We start from the raw sequence: 20,794 nt of genomic DNA, 5'->3' as shown, positions 1-20,794 counted from the left end.
TAGGGAGCGTCTAGCCTATAGCCGCAAGAAGGCTGTAAGAAAATTCAATCTCATTTGGCAACCATGGCTGAACGATCCTAGCCTTGCCCCTCCATGGGGGATGGGGGGAGAGAGAGGGAAAGAGGTAGTTAGTGTTTTAGTTGAAAAATCACAATATTTGTAATGCCTTCAGTCAGTGCTCATGTTCTATGGATGCCTGATACAATCTGTTCTATATGTGTTGTCTTCCTTCAAATGCTGCAATCATTGTATGCATTGAAATAACAATTTATCAATAAAAAAGTTTTGATTTAAAAAAAAGATTCCTGAATGGCATGTGCACTTCTATGATGTCTTACCAGATGCTGTCATGAGTTTCCCGAGGAAGCTTTTTGCCACTTGAATCATAATATTCATCAATAATAAGATTACTGTTGGTATCGTGAGCAGAATTGAAGTTGGTTACAACCCGACTTGGAATTCCTAAACATCTCATCACTGGAAAAAAAAAACAAGAGAACAGCTAAGGTACTGCAAACATATGTCTAGTGCCCTTGAATATCAGTAGGTGCTTGTCTATAAATACCTTGATAGTGATGATGATGTAATTTATATTGCTAGACATTGTATATATTTTATGATATTGGAAATTATTTTTGAACACAAGTTGTTGACTGGACAGCTAAGATTGTCCATTGTCCATGGATTGAAGGACAGAGAACGTTATTCCTTTCTAGTACCACAGTGGAGTTAAAACAAATGTTTGTAGGAGTTTAATGATTCTTTGTTCAAAAGTGTTATGCCGTGTACACACGGCCGGACTTTTCGACAGCAAAGGTCTGACAGAACGAATCCGTCAGACAGTTCGACCGTGTGTGGGCTTCATCTGACCTTTGCTGTAGAAAAATCAGACGCACTTTATATTTAAAACGTATTTCAAATCTTTCCGACGGACTCCAGTCCAGTAAAAAAAAATCAGTTCGTCTGTATGCTAGTCTGACGGACAAAAAACAATGCTGGGGCAGCTATTGGCTACTGGCTATGAACTTCCTTATTCTAGTCCGGTCGTACATCATCACCTCGAATCCATTGAACTTTGGTGTGATTGTGTGTGGCCAAGTCCATTCGTTTGGAAAGTCCATCGGAAGTGCGCCAAAAGACCTAGTCTGCCGGAAAGTCCGGCCGTGTGTACACGGCATTACTGTAAAGTGGAACGCCAATATTCATTTTGGATAGAAATGGAACCTGTATTAGGTTTTTACTGTGGTCATCTGGGAGGGATGTGAGGAGAGATTGTTTCATCAGTGTATACTATATTAGAGATATTGGCGATACATACATCAGTAAAACACTTTTTTGTAATGGAAAAGGGAAGTGTTAAAACAGTGGTTCAAAAACTGCAACCCTACACTTGCCTTTAACTGGCCCTTGGGGACTATACCTTGGGGACAGTAATGATGGAGCACTTTTCCACCTAATGACGCCAACGATGAGGCACAATTCCTGCTTCTAACATCAACAATGGAGTACTATTTCTTCCACTGACGCCAACAATGGAGTACTATTTCTTCCACTGATACTACAACGATGAGGCACTATTCCTCCCACTAACACCAACGATGGAGTATTATTTCTCCCACTGACATTAACGACATTGCATTATTCCTCCCACTGACACCAACGAATGGGCATTTCTTCCCACAGGTGCTAAGCCATTTCTTTTACTCCAGCTGACCACTGTCTGACTCCCCTAGAATCTGAAGGATGTTGAACTTGCCCTTTTGTTTAAAAGTTTGAAGATTGTCAAATTCGAACCTCCCATCAGGTTTTTATTGCTGTCTATGTTTATGCTAGGGGAATGTGCCCTGTTTCATGGACTGCTGTCTGTGTGATTGAAAATTAGGAAGAATGTCCCCAGTGGGGTCAAAGACAGTAATCAAAACCTGACAAAGTTTTAACCCCTCTCCAATAAAGTAAAAATTGTTTTACTGATGTCTGTGTCCCTTTTGGATGGACTTTCCCCAATATCTTACAACGGAGACCACTGTAAATAAAATAGGGATTCTAGCTATTTCCTGCTCTATCCAAAAATTTTGGGTTACTATAGTAAGGAGTATGCCTTTAGATCGGGATGGTTACGGTATGTCAGAAATGTTACATGGGATGATTTTGCAAGCAGTACAAAGTAGAATGAGCCCAGAAGGAAGCTGTCACTCAAGCCCAATCAACTGTGGCCACTGGCCAGGGCATTCCCTACACCATATCTATACCTGTACAAAGGGCTGGGGATGATTGTGACATTATTGACAGATCTAGACTAAATCCAAGCTCATCCTTACTTATGATATTTAGGGAATGAAGGACATCCATGTGGGAAGAAAAAAGAACTTGCAAACATGGAATTGTTGAAAAATGTTAGTGTGTTTTTTCTTCATAGAAAAGAAGGTCACCCTCTTGGAAAAAGACTGTTGTGGTTTTTGGAATTGACCCTCTAAAAAATAGACTGCTGTGGTTTTTGTGATTTAAAAAAATGATACCCAGTTTGTTTGAGTTTCAATTTTAGCCTATTTATGAGCAGTTTTTACTTGACCAAGCTTTTCATTTCTTCACCTAGAATCTGGTAATGAAGTTATCTCCCACTGAAGATCTCCCACTGATCGCCTTCTTACATTAGGTGTCTGAAAGCCCCATAGCTTGTGATATCCTTGAAGTGGAACTTCATTCTCTCAGTCAACATTGACTATTTTGAATCCTTATGCTGTTACTAAATTCATAGGAAGATATATTATATTTACTTTTTTTTTTTTACATTTTATTTTACATTTTTTCAGTTACTTCCTGGTTTCCAGGCCTGGGCAAATGATGTCATACACCCCAGGAGTCGTCAGGAGGGGGAGGATGGTTTTCTTAGCTAAGCATGCCCTTCTGCCTACATGCCTGAGCTAAGGGGAGATAGATTCAAGGAAGTAAATGCTAAATGAATCATCTGCCCTTACTCAAGATGGCCACTGCCAGATATGCTATGGGGATGTTTGATTGCTCAGCAAAATAAAGCATGGCGACATAGATGGATGGGTGAGTTTGCTTTGAATAATACAAAAAAATTAAATCGAGTTTTTGGTTTGTAGTGCTCAGATGCAGTGAAGTTCTGCTATAAATGTAATACTATAAATGTATTGCTATAAATGTATGTATGTATGTATGTATGTATGTATGTATATATTGGCATAAATGTAAAAGCCAATTTGTTTTATGAATATAGAGTACAGCTCCGTTACCTGTGCACATGACTGCCGCAAAGACCCAGCACTGACCATATTTGACTGGGTGGCAGTCGGCTTTATACCATTGTCTTAAAATGGCAATACTCCCATTCCATGAGGAAGGATTGGTACCATTTTCGTAATCCTCACTCCAGTTTCCTTGAAGTACTCCATTATCATCATTAGAGTTAATCTAAATATTAGAAAAACAAGAGTCATTGCAAAACAGTAAAGAATATACCAGACACAATCTGAAACAAGTACATAAATAGTGCATATTTGCTGAACACATTTTATATAGGTTAATACATTTTGTATTAATCTTTTGAAGCATTAACAGCTTTGGAGTATAAACAGCTTCTGAGCCACATTGGGGTATCAGAATCAACTTTCCAAAGGTATCTCGGGGTATCTCCCTTCCACTGAAAGGGTTTAGTGCTAGTTGATTTGCAAGAAGCACAATACTAAGGGCTCTTTCACATGAGCAGCCAGAGGATGGTAAACACATGTGGCTGAGCCAGGATTTAACCACCCCTCGACTGCCCAGCTAAATTCTACTATTGATTCCAGATGGGCTTTACACATGAGTTGGCCATGGTAATTTTAACTTGGCTTGCAAAGTTTGACAGGTGGCACTGCCTGTCAAAGGGGCCTATTAAGGTCAACGGGATTGTTCTGACACTGTGAGCCAAATGCTTGGCTTGCAGTTGCAATGCGGTATTTTAATAAAAATCCCCTTTGACATTCAGGAGGTGGCTTGATTGTCCTCATAAACACCTAGCAGCCGCTGCTCTACTGCCTTCTGAATAGCGATCGACCACAGAGCACTTTTCACAGGGTGGTAGACACTGCTGCCCATGTGAAAGCGCCCATACCATTTTCTTTGCTCCCCCAGCAGCCATCACTTATTTCCAAGGCTCCCGGGATGTAGGAGAGCCTGGGATGTGGGAAAGTGGTCCTTCATTGTATGTGATGATGTCAAAGAGCTGTGACTGGTTGAGCAACAGAGGAGTGGCTTCAGAGGACAGGTCGTCTGGAGAAAAGAAAATCTGCAGAAGCAAGGGATAGTATAAGTATTGTACCTTATCCTTTACCCCTGAACCAAACAAACATTAAAACCTACCGTATGCACCGTGGAGGAAGCAGGGGTTGCGTGGCACTGCGAGGTGAAATGTTAGCAATACCTGAAGTTTGGCTTTAAGTGTCCACTGAAAAATGCTATGTCAGTTATACAGTATCTCACAAAAGTGAGTACACCCCTCACATTTTTATAAATATTTTATTATATCTTTTCATGTGACAACATCAAAGAAATGACACTTTGCTACAATGTAAAGTAGTGAGGGTTATGCTTGTATAACAGTGTAAATCTGCCCTCTAAAAATAACGCAACACACAGCCATTAATGTCTAAACCACTGGCAACAAAAGTGAGTACACCCCTAAGTGAAAATGTCCAAATTGGGCCCAAAGAGTCAATATTTTGTGTGGCCACCATTATTTTCCAGCACTGTCTTAATCCTCTTGGGCATGGAGTTCACCAGAGCGTCACAGGTTGCCACTGGAGTCCCCTTCCACTCTTGATGACATCACAGAGGTGGTGGATGTTGGAGACCTTGCGCTCCTCCACCTTCTGTTTGAGGATGCCCCACAGATGCTCAATAGGGTTTAGGTCTGGAGACATGCTTGGCCAGTCCATCACCTTTATCCTCACCTTCTTTAGCAAAGCAGTGGCCTTCTTAGAGGTATGTTTGGGGTCATTATCATGTTGGAGTACTGCCCTGCATGGGATCATGCTCTGCTTCAGTATGTCACAGTACATGCTGCCATTCGTGGTTCTGTGGGATGACAGCCATGCAGACCAATTTGATGCAGTGTGGGGCGTATGGTCTTAGCACTGACAGGCTGACCCCCCCACCCCTTCAACCTCCGCAGCAATGCTGGATGCACTCATGCCTCTATTTCCCAAAGACAACCTATGGATATGACGCTGAGCACATGCACTCAACTTCTTTGATCGACCATGGCGAGGCCAGTTCTGAGTGGAACCTGTCCCGTTAAACCGATGTATGGTCTTGGCCACTGTGCTGCAGCTCTTTTTTAGGGTCTTGGCAATCTTCTTATAGCCTAAGCCATTTTCATGTAGAGCAACAATTCTTTTTTTTCAGATCCTCAGAGAGTTCTTTGCCATGAGGTGCCATGTTGAACTTCCAGTGACCAGTATGAGAGAGTGAGAGCAATAACACAAATTTAACACACCTGCTCCCCATTCACACCTGAGACCTTGTAACACCAATGAGTCACATGAAACCGGGGAGGGAAAATGGCTAATTGGGCCAAATTTTGAAATTTTCGCTTAGGGGTGTACTCACTTTTGTTGCCAGCAGTTTAGATATTAATGGCTGTGTCTTGAGTTATTGTGAGGGTACAGCAAATTTACACTGTTATACAAGCTGTACACTCACTACTACGTTGTAGCAAAGTGTAATTTCTTCAGTGTTGTCATATAGTAAAATATTTACAAAAAAGTGAGGGGTGTACTTACTTTTGTGAGATACTGTAAGTGGGGGGCTGGTAGGCTAAAGGGGCCTCTGACATTCTACATACTATATCTTGGACAGACAGACAGCAACATTTCCCTTCCATAGTCTTCAATTCTTTTCCTGTCCACCTGAGAGTTTTGGGCATTCCCACCAAAGTTTGCAACTTTTGTAAGTTACAGCATGTTGTGTTTTATTTCCAAGGTATACAATGAATTAAAAAATTAGAAAGAGCGAAGCTCACTAATAATAACCACAGCAGGTGTAGAGACCCTGCAACTCAAGGACGAAGATCCTAACTTCAGAGATATAAGACATTGTTAGGCATTTTTAACTATCTGGCATCTACACAAAACTGAAATATTTTAAATATTTAAAAAGTGTAAAGGATTAGAACCTCCTGCTGCATGGAAAAATCTCGTAATGCCAACCTTCCTGTCTATAAGTATACTTCTAATAAGGAGCCTTTTCCCTTTTCCGTGCAACCACTTCCATCACCGGGTGCAATGCCTGCTCACCCTAGGGGGATACCCCCTTGGGTCAAACAAAGCTCTCAATGTTCTAGGACAAGCCAGCCTGGAATAGCAATAAGACATTCACAGCGTTCTTCAATATAAAACCATCTGTTCTCTGGAGTGTCTTGGGAAGAGAAGGAAAAAAAACTTTAATCGTGCAACAATGTAAATGATTAAGGGCCGTGGATAAAGGGCATACAACAATTTCCCATTCACACGATCTATTGTCTTGTGTATTACATAAAATATTAATGTGTAAGGCAAATCAGGGAGACACTGCTCTCCTCCTCACCGCTACAGCCGTGTAGCTAAGACACCAGATTGTGACGTCAACGACTCTTTCCGACGTGTTGCGTCATTGATCATGTGACTTCTTCAAGGGATCCTAGAACATATTACTGATAGCTTTGTTTGACCCAAGGGGGTCGCCTCCTAAGGTGAGCAGGCATTGCACCTTGTGATGGAAGTGGTGGCACGGATCACATAATCAACCATTATATTCTGTGGAGGAGCACTTTATTAACACTCATTTTTTTCATATTACCAATTGTTGGAAATATGCACTATCAATTTTTTTATTTTTTTATTCACATTTCACTTTATGTACACTACATCATATAGAACAAGCGCACCTTTGCTCAAGAATTTTAATTCATTATATAATGTCACTGGTTAACAAACTTAAAATCAAAACAAACCAAATTACAGTGTTATAGATTACATATCGAAAAGGTTTTGGCTCTCTTTACTTACTGAAATTGTATACTCACCATGGCGCACACTACTCGACTTATGTATACTGCACTATTTCTACAAGATAAATCCTTAAAAGCATCTTTCAGGTAGTTTAAATTCTTGTCCAATAGCTTTAAGCTTATATCCAAGATGTCTTCTTCAAACTATAACGAAAGGTTGGCTTAATATTAGTATATGGGGCAACATCATATAATAAATATAAAATAATATTCTGAGAGCCAATGATGGCACCTGACCTACTGGTTTCCTTTTTTTTTTTTACATTTGCAAATTTACAATAGTTGACTCCCTTGTGCCTGACCGTGGGTCGGGCGTACTCAATGTCCGCTGGCGATCTGAGATGAGGAGACACAGAACGGTGAACTGAATAAGTAAACTAGGCAATTCCCCGTTCTGCCTGGAGATATGACAGAGATCTATTGTTCCCAGTGATCGGGAACAGTGATCTCTGTCATGTCTCCGGCAGCCAGCCACCTACAGTTAGAACACGCTGAGGGAACACACTTAACCTATTGATCGCCCCTAGTGTTAACCCCTTCCCTGCCAGTGTCATGTTTACATTGATCAGTGCATCTTTATAGCACTGATCAATGTAATAATGTCACTGGTCCTCAAAAAGTGTCATTTGGGGTCAGATTTGTCTGCTGTAATGTTGCAGTCCCGCTAAAAATCGCAGATCGCTGCCATAACCAGTAGAAACAATAAAAAAAACTAAAAGTCCCTAAATCTATCCTGTAGATTGTAGACGTGATAACTTTTGTGCAAACCAATCAATATAAATCCAATGAGATATAAATATAAATCTATTGCAGTTTTTTTTACCAAAAATATTTAGAAGAATATATATCGGCCTAAACCAAAAAAAGAAATTTGTTTTGGATATGTATTATAGCAAAAAGTTAAACTTTTTTTTCAAAATTGTCCCTTTTTGTTTGTTTATAGCGCAAACAATTAAAACTGCAGAGGTGATCAAATACCACCAAAGGAAAGCTCTATTTGTGGGAAAAAATTTTTGTTTGGGTACAGTGTCTCAAGACCACGCAATTGTCAGTTAAAGTAACGCAGTGCCGTATCTCAAAAAATGGCCTGGTCATTAAGGGAGAAAATCCTTCTGGTCCTTAAGTGGTTAAAGCATAACTAAAGGAAAGACTTTTTTTTTAATTTTAGACAGAGTGGAGCTGGATTAGAACCCCTGTCCATTTTTATTGCTGTCGGTGCCCCAATTAAGGAAATTCATCCTATTTGTCCTGTTTGCCATTATCATTGAAAGTAAAAGAAAATCCCAAATTTTGGGTTGTGACCTGAAACCTAATAGAGGGAAAATCTTCCAGTGGGGACCCTAGTGCTGGTGACACGGGGGTCCCCAAGGAATTCCCCTAATTTGCAGGGATTTCTTCTCACTTCCTGTTTTGGTTATGGGACAGGAAATGAAGGGGAATCTCCGCAATGTGACACAGATGGCGGAAAAAAATCTAACAGGGGTTATAACCCTTCCTTGTTCTATTGAAAATGAAAAGAAAAGTTTTGCCTATAGTTCAGCTTTAAATGTATGTTCTGCTCTGTTAGCTGCGCTGTTTAGTTAGTGTTGCCCAGCAGAGGCAGATAAGGATTAACTCTGCTAGCCAGACTTTTCTGGGCTTTTCTGAGCAGCACTGCCCTCTGCAAGTCTAAAAAGGGGATAACTGCTCTCTGTCTGGGAAGAGAAGGAGAGAGCTGCTGAGGATGTAATATCCACTTGATTACTTTACCACCCTTTCTGGGAGCACATTTAGGGTTCCAGCAGGGGCTATGGACTTACATGGACTTATGCTACTAGTTATGGATTCACTGCCAATTATGGACTCTTGCCTTACTAAGCACTTAAATGGACTGTACCACTTAATTAATGTATGACTACCTCATGGGGCACTATTAAGGGCCACTAGAGAACTTTGTGAGAAATGTGATGGAGATGTTATCAAGTACTGCTCCAATGCCTCATTTAACTACTTTAGTAAAGGATCTTTATTGTTTATCTAAATAACCTGGTCTGAAGTCTCTCAAGGAGTGCATGTATCAAAAGTACAGGGCTTATCCAAAGGGGCGTGAGAAGATAGAGAAGATACGGTACAGGGGTCTAATGACCAGAGAAGCTGTCTTAAGGAGGCTATATAGCCCTTGCTAAGGACTACCACCTTTGTGTCACTTGCTAAAGCAGCCAACCAGCCAGGAAACATATTACATGGTAGGGGTGACCGATACTGGTGAAGGGATGTTGTGCTCAGCCCCTTGACTATTTACTGTTTCCCCATGCACTGGGACCAACCTTGTGGCACAGAGTACCTAGGGACCTAGCCTGGCCAACCAGCCAGGAAACATGTGACATGGCAGGGGTGACCGATACTGGTGAAGGGATGTTGTGCTCACCCCCTTGACTATTTACTGTTTCCCCATGCACTGGGACCAACCTTGTGGCACAGAGTACCTAGGGACCTAGCCTGGCCAACCAGCCAGGAAACATGTGACATGGCAGGGGTGACCAATACTCTAGTGGTGAAGGGGTGCTGTGCTCACCTCCTTGACTATTTACTGGTTCCCCACGCACTGGGACCAACCTTGTGGCGCAGAGTACCTAGGAACCTAGCCTGGAGTCACAGAGAGAGAGATGGAGCCCCTGGAGGAGAACAAGCATGGAGTTATGGAGAAATGTGTTTCCTGAGAGTGAGGTGACGGGACTGCTGAGTTGGTGGACAAGCTCCATGGTACCAGCTCAGAACTGCACATTGTGTCTGCAGTGCATTGTTCAATGGACTTTTGTTACATAGTTACATAGATCAGTGCCTACATCCAATCAAATGCAGGCACTGTTCCGGTGTTCTGACAGCCGGCAGGGGAGATATATCCATCCATGCTGTTAGTGTGGATGGAAGAATCTGTTAGATGATGATGTCCTCATGTCAGCGCCATGCTCTGCATCTCTGAGAAATTACCATGCGTGTTATGTGGCTAGAGCTCAGAGTTGGAGCTTAAAGAGACAATGAGGTTGAGTTACTAAAGGCAAATGGACTGTTCACTTTGCATGGGAATTTTGCCCAAAACTAAGTTAACGAGCTGAAGCCTTGCTGACTTCCATCATTTAATCATGTGCAAAAATATTGCTGTTTTTTTTTTTTATTATCCTTGCATGCGATTGGGTATTCCTGACAAAGCGACATTTCACCACATTCAATAAGTTCTTGCACTGTTAACAACCTATTTGTCTTTAGTAAATCAACTCCAATGTCAACTTGCCATTTCCGCTAATGCAGTGTATTCAGTATTTGCTGCTCAGTAGTAAAATGTGCAATAAAGAAAGTTGTTTCATATTTCCTTGAGTGTATAATAGTAACAACAGAATAGCCATTTTTTTTAGAGTAAACCAACACCATATACCTGCCCAAAGTTCCATGGACAAGAAGAAATCCATTTGTGGTTGCCTTGATAAACAAACCCGTAGTCATTAATGATGTATTCTTGACGCTTGGTTTCATTCTCCAAGAAGACGTCATCATCTGCCAAGTTCAGACAAGACATAAACTTACACATTTCTGTCAGACACTAAAACAAGTACCATCATATATATGTAATTGTCTTGATTTATATTATTTTGTTTTCAAGACAATCATGTAATTTTCTTAATCCGGTAATTTTGGGGTTTTTGCATTCTCATCAAGGTTTCACCAGAAGTAATTCAAGTAAAGGCATTGAGAACTTTTGTGATGTATTTCAGTTACATTACTACTGTGCTTTTTCTTTTATTGTAAAGCATATCTAAACTTAAGTTCAAAAATGTAATTTACTGTATTGTATCCTACCAGTCCTTAGATGTGGTGGCTGCATTTGTTTTCTTTTTTTTAAGCTTTTTTTTCCACCTGGTCATCTTGCGAGTTAAACTCATCCTAGGGTGACAATGTTTACTCCCCATACTCCCCATACTCTATCTAGGGAGCTCAGTCACTAAGATAGGACTACAAACCTTTCCCTTTCTCCTCTCCATTACATAGAGGCAACAGTATCTGAAGTCCACAGAGATTACAGGGAACAACGTAACTGAGTAGAATACAGCATTTTGATTCTATTACCAGATTGATCAGAAGCAATCGAATCGGCAAATAATCCAGTAAACATAACTTCCCCTTCGAATGATGTAGATTTGATTTAGATCGGATACGTTCAAACTAAGTTGACGAGGCAAGGTGGAAGATTATTGATCATTTTGCATTGATCGGTGACATTGGAATGCTGTGTTCAAGAATGTGATCCCCTTCTGATTGATTCTTTTAGGAGAGTGCATGGAAAAAGCAGAGATGTGATCAATAACTTATGATCTGATCTACATATTGATCAAAATTTACCCCCTAAGTGTGGTCTATTGATCACAGGAAATGCTCTTGATAAAGTCCATACGACGAAATGCGTAGGGGTTGTGATGTCAGACGCTGGACTGGAAACCAGAAGTGGGGTATCCTCCATGTTTACCAGCTCTGTATGATAGAGCGGTTACATTTTAGATCAATGTATGCCCATTTTTAATATGACTAAGGCTTTTTTTTATGATTACTAAACTATGGAGTTGATTTTGTGCTTCCTTCCATAATATTTAAAGTGTTACTAAACCCAGAACCCTGCATTCACTATACCTGGTCTCTCACAGCACACCGAACATGGAAATGTAAATTTTTTGAGTAAAAAATACTTCTATCAGCATCTGGTTAAAGCTTGTAGGAGGAGATTTCTTTCTACTCTGACTGTCCTATGAGACTGCACGACTCCTGCTCCTCTGTCTGGACAGTGCTGATTGGCCCTGTGCTGATCATATGCACCCCCCCCCCCAAAAAAAAACTATCTAGCAACACACACCAACTGAACATGTGCAGAGTGACTCCAAAGGCTCTGTACTATCAGGAGATGGGTTGGGGACAGTGGAAGAAGGGGAGGATAACAGAAGCAGGATCAAACAGCCGGTTTACACAATGCGGAGGATTAACCCCTTAGGTTCCACAGTGAGTATAACAAGCATGTTTCACTGCATTTACTGATTTTACTGTTGTGGGTTAATGGAGCGAACCAGGGGACTGGTGGATGTTAACCAGTTCCCGACCGGTGCACGCCGATGTACGTCGGCAGAATGGCACGGGCAGGCATATTGGCGTACAGCAGTGTTTCTCAAATCCAGTCCTCAGGCCCCCCCAACAGGTCATGTTTTCAGGATTTCCCTCAGATGAAACGGCTGTGGTAATTTCTAAGGCATTGAAACTGATCAAATCACCTGTGAAAAATAATGGAAAACCTGAAAACATGACCTGTTGGGGGGGCCTGAGGACTGGATTTGAGAAACACTGGCGTACAGGTACATCCAATCTTAAATGCCACCCTGCCATCGCGAGCGCTTGCCGATCGGGACCCCGTGAGTCCGGTCGCGGGTCCCGCGGACTCGATCACCGCGGGCATACCTGCGATCGTCTCACGGGGCGGCTGAACTGGGAGATGCCATAGTAAACAGCATCTCCCCGTTCTGCCTAGCAACAAGTGACGCTGATCTCTGCTCCATGTGATTGGAGCAGAGATCAGTGTTCACTAAAAGAAAGCCCAGCCCCCAACAGTTAGTAACACGCCCCTAGGAACACTTAACCCCTACACTGCCACCAACTGGTTAACCCCTTCACTGCCAGTGTAATTTACACAGGAATCACTGCATTTGTATAGCAGTGATTGCTGTATAAATGACAATGATCCCAAAAATGTGTCATAAATGTCCGATGTGTCTGCCATAATGTCGCAGTCACAATAAAAATCGCTGATCGCCGCCATTACTAGTAAAAAAAAATTATTAATAAAAATGCCATAAAACTATCCCCTATTTTGTAAACGCTATAACTTTTGTGCAAACCTATCAATAATCGCTTATTGCGATTTTATTTACCAAAAATATGTAGAAGAATACGTATCGGCCTAAACTGAGGGGAAAAATTTTTTATATATATTTTTGGGGGATATTTATTATAACAAAAAGTAAAAAATAATGTTTTTTTTTCAAAATTGTCACTCTATTTTTGTTTATAGCGCAAAAAATAAAAACCGCAGGGGTGATCAAATACCACCAAAAGAAAGCTTTATTTGTGGAAAAAAAAGGACGTCAATTTTGTGTGGGAGCCACGTCACACGACCGCGCAATTGTCAGTTAAAGCGAGGCAGTGCCGAATCGCAAAAAGTGGTCTGGTCTTAAGACAGCAAAATGGTCCGGTCTGTAAGTGGTTAAAGAGCTGACTTGCGGGGGGGAGAAAGACACCTGGTGGCCTTTTTATATATTGCATCTTGCCTGATATGACCCGTAATATTGAAGAGTCTAAATAACTGTTGAGAGTCCATTGAATATATTTGCTGCACTGTAGTGAAATAGTGATGGGAAGAACAAATTTCACTTTGCTATGGATGCTTTGTGGACTGAACCGTTTTATGTGTGGACATGAGGACTATTTTTGGAATTCTAGTGTATTTTCGCCAATTTATTAACACCTATGTATAATTGTATTTATATGACACTATTGTTGGTTAGTGTATTATTGTGATTGTAGCGCTGGTATTGCAATATATAAATCGATCAAATGTTTTTTTTTTTTTACCCCAGATATGTATCAGGAGAGATCGGAAAGGAAATCGATCATTTATCGAAGCATGTATGGCCACCATTAGTGTACATGCACACAGTATGCACACATACTTAAGGCCCATACACACGATCGGACTTTTTGACAACAAACATGCAAATTAGCTGTTTTGGAGCAACATCCGACTGTGTGTACGCTCCATCGGACAAACTTTTTTGATTTTCATCGGACTTTTGTTGGCTGTGCAAACGGACAAACTTTCTGGCAACAAAAGTCCGATGGAGCAAAGTCCGATCATGTGTACAGAAAACCATCGGACTTTTGTACAAAGTACAAGCACGCATACTCAGAACCAATGCAAAAGATCAGACAACAATACAGAAGTTAATCAAAGGTGGCGGTAAAGAGCAGAAAAACCACATGATTTGGTGAAAGTTGGCTGAAAAAGTCCTGCCGTGTGTATGCAATACTAGTTCTTAGCCAACGCCCTTTGTACAAAAATCCACAGGAAAGTTTGTACAAAGTCCAATCGTGTGTATGAGGCTTTAGAGTACATGCACCATCAACTAGTAAGCAGGATTTGGCTGGCAGAAGATGGAGCAACATCAAGCAAAAAAGTGCTCTACACGCTGTATGTAATGTTTCAGCAACGTTTCCATGTGTGCAGAGTAAATGGCCTTGTTTCCCAGACACAAGTAGATTCTCAAAAAGTCTTCAGTTGCTAGCATACAAGTGGCTCTTGCACTTTTACCCTGTTTCCCCGAAAATAAGACCTAGCGGGATTGTCGGTGATGGCTGCAATATAAGCCCTACCTCCCCCAAATAAGCCCTAGTTAAAGTCCTTGTAGGTCTTATTTTCAGGGTAGGGCTTATTTTCGGGGTAACAGGGTATAATGTATATTTGCACTCTCCATTGTACACATGTAAGCATTACCAAAAACCTTTATATACATACAGCATAAAATATGGTCCATACATCATAGGCGTGCGCACAGGGTGTGCCAGGTGTGCCTGGACATACCCTAATCACCGTGTGTGTTTCAGATTCCCCCCTGTTTAGACCCTTGATATTTCACTAAAGCCCCCTAACGGGGCTCCTAAAGAAAATGTAATTATTTAAAAGATAAAATAATATAAACTACTGACACCGTCCACTGCTGTATTGACATTGTCCATATATATACACATGCATATGTGTTTGAGCTTTGGGGTGCACACCCTAATGCAATAGGCTGTGCACACCTATGTCATATATGACCCCAGGCACAGATTTTAATAATTGCATGCCAAATAAATTTTGATTGGTTGTTATGATCACTGCACCTTTTCATAAATTTTTAATGAATCTGTTATGATACTCTGTAAGGTAAAAACCTAAAGAGACTGTATGAGCAACCACACCTAAAATCATGTGTGGATAGCCGGTAAGCACTTGGCAAGAGTTTGATGTCCTCAAACTGCACTTTTTCCCAAATGTTTTATACTCATAGAGCCCAAACTGGCCTTTAAATGGTCTTTGGGGCATTATTACTTCCACTAACACCAATTATGGGGCACTATTCCACCCCCTGACACCAATGATGGGGCACTATTCCTCCCACTGACACCAATGATGGGGCACCATTCCTCCCATTGACACCAATGATGGCGCACCATTCCTCCCCCTGACACCAATGATGGGGCACCATTCCTCCCCCTGACACCAATGATGGGGCACTATTCCTCCCATTGACACCAATGATGGCGCACCATTCCTCCCCCTGACACCAATGATGGGGCACCATTCTTCCCCCTGACACCAATGATGGAGCACCATTCCTCCCACTGACACCAATGATGGGGCACCATTCCTCCCCCTGACACCAATGATGGGGCACCATTCTTCCCCCTGACACCAATGATGGGGCACCATTCCTCCCCCTGACACCAATGATGGGGCACCATTCCTCCCACTGACACCAATCATGGGGCACTATTCCTCCCCCTGAAACCAATGATGGGGCACCATTCCTCCCCCTGACACCAATGATGGGGCACCATTCCTCCCACTGACACCAATCATGGGGCACTATTCCTCCCCCTGACACCAATGATGGGGCACCATTCCTCCCACTGACACCAATGATGGGGCACTATTCCTCCCACTGACACCAATGATGGGGCACTATTCCTCCTACTGACACCAATGATGGGGCACTGTTCCTCCCCCGGACACCAATGATGGGCATTATTCCTCCCACTGACACCAATTATGGGGCACTACTCCCACCAATGACACCAATGATGGGGCACTTATCCTCCCACTGACACCAATGATGGGGCCCTATTCCTTCCACTAACACCAATGATAGGACACCATTCCTCCCACTGACACCAATGACGGGGCACTACTCCTCCCAATGACACCAACGATAGGACACCATTCCTCCCACTGACACCAATGATGGGGCACTATTATTCCCACTGATGCCAACAATGGGGAATAATGATTCTTCCCATTGATAGAAATAATGGGGCACTATTCCTCCGATTGACACCATGAATGTGGCATTTTTCTACTCTCACTGACCACCAACCCTGGCACCTTTTTTTTTTAACAACCACTCGCCACCAAGCGGGGTAGGTTGTTTACACCCACCAATGTCGGGGTATTTTCTACTACCATTTATCACAGTCTGACCCTCCTAAAGGCTCAAGACTTGGGACCTGACCCTTTGTTTAGAATGTTCTGGAGGTTTTTCACAGCTATTGCTGTGTGGTTGTTAGTTCAATAGGTGTAGTTGCTCTAATCAGTAATTAAATCATTGTTATAATTAGGCTCATACAGAACAACAGTTGTCTTTTATCCATTGTTTCTCCTGACATTAGTTTGACAGAGGCACTGAATCAACATGCTTCTGCTGTCTTTATATTGGCACACTAACTCTCTAAATGACTGGGTGCTTTTTGGCCATCTGCTTAACCACTTAAGGACCGAGACTCTTTCTGAGATTTCTTGTTTACAAGTTAAAAACTTGCTAGAAAATTACTTAGAAAAAAATGGCGGTCGTTGCCACACCGTATTTGCACAGCGGTCTTACAATCACACTTTTTTTGGAAAAAATACACTTTTTTAAATTAAAAAATAAGACAACAATAGAGTTAGCCCAATTTTTTTTATATTGTGTTTCGCCGAGTAAATTGATACCCAACATGTCACACTTCAAAATTGCTCCCTTGTAATACAAAAAAAGCATGACAGGTCCTCTTAAATATGAGCTCTGGGGTCAAAAAGACCTCAGATCTCATATTTACACTAGAATGCAATAATAAAAAAAACATCACTTCTGCCCTGCAATGATATGGAGATACGGGTGGGGGCCATCTTCCAAAAAGGATCTGATCGCCTCCATCACTGCCGACGGCTCCGGTAAGTGGCGGAGGGCACTGGAGTGTGGCAGGAGGGGGGAGCCCTCTTCCCCCGCCGATAAAAGTGATCTTACGGTGAATCCGCTGCAGACTCCACTTTTATCTTAAACCGGCCTGCTCACTAAAGAAGAGGATACCGGGGTTATGGCAGCTAGCTGCTGCCATAACAACGATATTCCTCTTCAAATAGCCAACGTATTAGGAAGGTGGGCGGTCCAGAAGTGGTTAAACTGACTAAGGACTCTTTGAGACAGGTAGTAATGCTTGCAGACCATGGATCGTTTTTCAGAGGGTGGTATAGAGACTGCTGGCAGGCTTTGGAGATGCTATGCCCTCCTTCTGATGCCTGTTTATTTATGTCTTTTTACAGTTTTTTTAATTAACAAATGCCAATTTTACATTGCAAGAACACTCTGCAACATCAAGCCAAACATTTGACGCACGTTGCAGTGCAGCCCTATTGATCTCTATGGGCCTGTTGATCTCAATAGGTGAATTTAGCAGGCAGTGCTACTTGTCAAACTCTGTAGCTCTAGTTTGAAATGCCTCAGCTTCAAAGCAAGGCATTGTGCCCATGACATGTGTACAACACTGTCAGGATGTAATGTTAGAATTTTGGTGGGTGGGTGGGTGTAAAACCATGGTTCAGCCAGCTGTTTTTACCTGCCGCCCTGGTCGATAGTGTGAAATAGCCCCGATTTAGCCACTTCCATCTCTCCTAGGCACATGGTAGAGGATGTGCCCCTCCTCTAAATCATTTAGCTGTTTCCAGCACAGCATCTGCAAAAAGAACTTGCAGCAAGCTTGTGTGCTTGTATAGCATTTTCCTCCTGCTCTCTGCAAGTGGTAAATATGCAATATCAATATGCATTTTTTTTAACGTGATTAAAAAGAAATACAGAAAATTCTAAATATTATATTTTAATACATAAGTGAAAGGAATTCTGGTTCTGGACAACCATTCTTGGTTAATTCAGGCAGACCACCGGGATCCTCGGATCCGTGAGAGACCACATGAGACACAGGAAACAAGCTGGAGTGTGTTCATAAGATCTCTGACTTTATTGAATACAACGGTAGTATATATACCAGTAAAAATACATGCCTAATGCCGCGTACACACGACCGGACTTTCCGGGAGAATAGGTCAGACGGAATCATTCCATCGGATAGTCCGATCATGTGTGGGATAGTTCGATCATTTTTCTTTAAAAAAATTCAGACAGACCTAGAAATAGAACATGTTTCAAATCTGTCCGACAGACTCAATTCCTATCGGGAAAATCGTTAGTCTATATGCTGGTCCGATGGACCAAATACGACGGAAGGGCAGCAATTGGCTACTGGCCATTGAACTTCCTTTTCTAGTCCCGTCGTATGTCATCACGTTCAAAACGAACGGACTTTCTAATGGACTTTAGTCCGTTCGTGTGTGGGCAAGTCCGTTTGTTTTGAAGTCCATCGTAACTCAGTCGAAAGAGCGCCAGGAAGCACGTCAGACCTTTTCTGACGGAAAGTCCGGTCGTGTGTACGCAGCATAAGGGTTATTCAAACTTTACACTCTGTACTTTCTTATCAAGAGTTAGGCCTCTTTCACACGAACTGTCCGTTCAGGTCGGCCTGTCAGTTTTTTAGGCAGACCGGAATGGACACTCTATAGATGGTGACATGTCCGCTGACATCCGACCCGATTCGATCCGAAAAATAGTGACGGAGGAAAAACCTACTTTTCCATCCGTCTGAGGATCTGATCAGGTGACCACGAACTCTACGGTCCGTCGTCATCCGATCCCCCATAGGGGAGAGCGGCGCTCTGACAGGTCCGTCCCTGCACAGAGATGGACCTGTCATCTCCCTGCTCAGCGGGGATCGATGGAGCGATCCCCCGCTGAGCAGACCGGCCTCCATACACGGCCACGTCCGTCTGAAGGAGCCCTTAAGCTGCTTGACTAGATAAGAAGAAATAGCTGATGACTTGCTGACACAAATTCAGCTTAACCACAGTATCTCATAGGCCAGGGTGTGGTATGCAAACTTCTAAGCTGATTGTGGCAAAACACACACACACACGAAAAGTTCACTTCTACTTTATGTAAAATGGAAGAGAATCTAAGATGGAGTCAGTTGTTTATACATTCTATTACAATAAGGAAAGTAAAATTATGTAAAAAAACAAACAAACAAAACAGTTTCCTTGAAATGCTTTTGACATACCTGCACACCAGGGGTTGAACAGCAGCCCAAACGTCCCTAGCTGATAAACCGCAGCTTTACCGCCCTTGGAAAGCTGAACCTTTAAAGTGTATTGTCCAATAATAGCATTGGGTGACGGCATGATGACGATTACCACTGAATCGGATCCATTGGACTCCAGAGCTGCACTCCAGGCTCTTCTGTTTAATGCCTTTGTTATGGGGAATATGACTTTTGTTCCAGAAGGCTGGTCAGGCCACGGTCCTAATAACACAAAACAGTAAAAGTATACAAAGAAGGGTGGATCAAAGAGAAGATTTATTGTTAAAGCTCGGTATTAGTCAAGGTGTAATAATACATTTTTATTTGCTATAGGATGTTATTGTTTACTTTACTGAACCTTCATGGCTTCTTTGAGGGAAATCGCTTACCTGTCTCAGCAATGCAGAGAATTTTGTCTTTTCCTTCTTCAAATCCTTTTGTTTTGAAGTGTAAGACTAATGAAAACGGCTGTCCTCTGCGAAGGATAAGACGCCTGTCACTAAATTCTATTGTATGGTGCAAGGTGTTGTTTTTCTTGCATTGAAAGTCTGTATAGGCCACATCCAGTACTAGGAGAAGAAAACATAAACGTACTTAGAATGTCTGATACTAATGTGTTTACAGGGTTCATAGACAATCTTATCCTGAAAAAAAAGCTAAAGTCAATTTGAATCCTAACAGAACATCTACTTTTCTAAAGCATGTATGTTATTTCCAACTGCCATTTTTTAAAATACATTACCGTGTTCACTTATTTTTTTAAATCTTTGCATCTGTGTGCTATTGCTCTCTAACCACTTGAGGACCGAGCCTCTTTTTAAGATGTGTTGTTTACAAGTTAAAAACAGTTTTTTTTTTGCTAGAAAATTACTTAGAACCCCCAAACATTATACATTTTTTTCCTAACACCCTAGAGAATAAAATGGCGGTACTTTCTGTCACACCGTATTTGCGCAGCGGTCTTACAAGCGCACATTTTTTGGCAAAAATACACTTTTTTGAAAAAAAAAATAAGACAACAGTAAAGTTAGGCCAATTTGTTTTATATTGTGAAAGATAATGTTACGCAGAGTAAATTCATACTCAACATTTCACGCTTCAAAATTGCACCCGCTCATGGAATGGTGACAAACTTTTACCCTTAAAAATCTCTGTATGTATGTGCATGTGTGTATATGTGTGTATTATATACAGTATCTCACAAAAGTGAGTACACCCCTAACATTTTTGTAAATATTTGATTATATCATTTCATGTGACAACACTGAAGAAATTACACTTTACTACAATGTAAAGTAGTGAGTGTACAGCTTGTATAACAGTGTAAATTTGCTGTCCCCTCAAAATAATTCAACACACAGCATATAATGTCTAAACTGCTGGCAACAAAAGGGAGTACACCCCTAAGTGAAAATGTCCAAATTGGGTCCAATTAGCCATTTTCCCTCCCCGTTGTCATGGGACTCGTTAGTG

At 41.7% G+C, this 20,794-nt stretch overlaps 1 protein-coding gene across 1 annotated transcript in view; it reads right to left on the bottom strand.

The window, feature by feature from the left end:
• The window catches only part of LOC143934791 (uncharacterized), a 154,112-nt gene that overhangs the window by 112,748 nt on the left and 20,570 nt on the right, over positions 1-20,794 (bottom strand). Inside the window, 6 exon segments of the mRNA XM_077458417.1 lie at positions 339-477; positions 3,258-3,435; positions 7,067-7,195; positions 10,464-10,582; positions 19,301-19,543; positions 19,711-19,890. Coding sequence (XP_077314543.1) covers positions 339-477; positions 3,258-3,435; positions 7,067-7,195; positions 10,464-10,582; positions 19,301-19,543; positions 19,711-19,890 — 988 coding nt within the window.

This window comes from Lithobates pipiens, unplaced genomic scaffold, assembly GCF_037356315.1.
Source record: "Lithobates pipiens isolate NorthernLeopardFrog02 unplaced genomic scaffold, aLitPip1_a1.2 Scaffold_28, whole genome shotgun sequence".
Taxonomy (NCBI): domain Eukaryota; kingdom Metazoa; phylum Chordata; class Amphibia; order Anura; family Ranidae; genus Lithobates; species Lithobates pipiens.
This window is presented reverse-complemented; position numbering and strand designations above follow the sequence as displayed.